The 766-nt window shown below is 53.8% G+C and overlaps 1 protein-coding gene across 1 annotated transcript in view; it reads left to right on the forward strand.

The window, feature by feature from the left end:
• Positions 1-766, forward strand: part of MUC16 (mucin 16, cell surface associated) — a 173,133-nt gene that overhangs the window by 156,207 nt on the left and 16,160 nt on the right. The window contains 1 exon segment of the mRNA XM_011954968.1: positions 453-601. Coding sequence (XP_011810358.1) covers positions 453-601 — 149 coding nt within the window.

A 766-nucleotide genomic window follows, 5' to 3' on the forward strand; every position in this document is an offset into this window, starting at 1 on the left:
TTTTTTTTTTTTTGGAGATGGAGTCTCGCTCTGTTGCTCAGGCTGGAGTGCAGTGGTGCGACCTCGGCTCACTGCTGCAACTGCCTCCTGGGTTCAAGCAATTCTCCTGCCTCAGCTCCCCCATGTAGCAGGGACTACAGGCAGGTGCCACCACTCCCAGTGAAGTTTTGTATTTTTATTAGTTTTGCCATGTTGGTTAGGCTGGTCTCAAACTCCTGACCTCAGGCGATTTGCCCGCCTCGGCCTCCCAAAGTGCTGGGATTATAGGCGTGAGCCACTGCATCCAGCCGAAGGCCTCCCATTTTGATCAGGACCCTTCTCTAGACTGGGGGTGTGGGCAGCTAGGCACCCCACCACCACCTTGCCTCTAGATCTTTGGCTCTTTAAAGACAGCAACCCATGACCCTGCTGATGCTGAGTACCGGCTGAATTCCTGTGGTCTCTGTCCCTAGGATGGACTCCATGTTGGTCACTGTCAAGGCATTGTTCTCCTCCGATCTGGACCCCAGCCTGGTGGAGCAAGTCTTTCTGGATAAGACCCTGAATGCCTCATCCCATTGGCTGGGCTCCACCTACCAGCTGGTGGACATCCATGTGACAGGTACAAGCTGGGGTGGCTGGTTTCATAACTGGAAGAGGTGGGGTTATGAGGAAAGATGGGGCTTCTCACTACCAGCGGAATTGGTGGAGGCTCTAGAGAGAGAAAGGGAGGCTTTCTGGAGACCCATGTAGATGATCTCTGGCAGGAGATTATCCAACGAGGCAA

Source organism: Colobus angolensis, unplaced genomic scaffold, assembly GCF_000951035.1.
Source record: "Colobus angolensis palliatus isolate OR3802 unplaced genomic scaffold, Cang.pa_1.0 Scaffold39, whole genome shotgun sequence".
Taxonomy (NCBI): Eukaryota; Metazoa; Chordata; class Mammalia; order Primates; family Cercopithecidae; genus Colobus; species Colobus angolensis.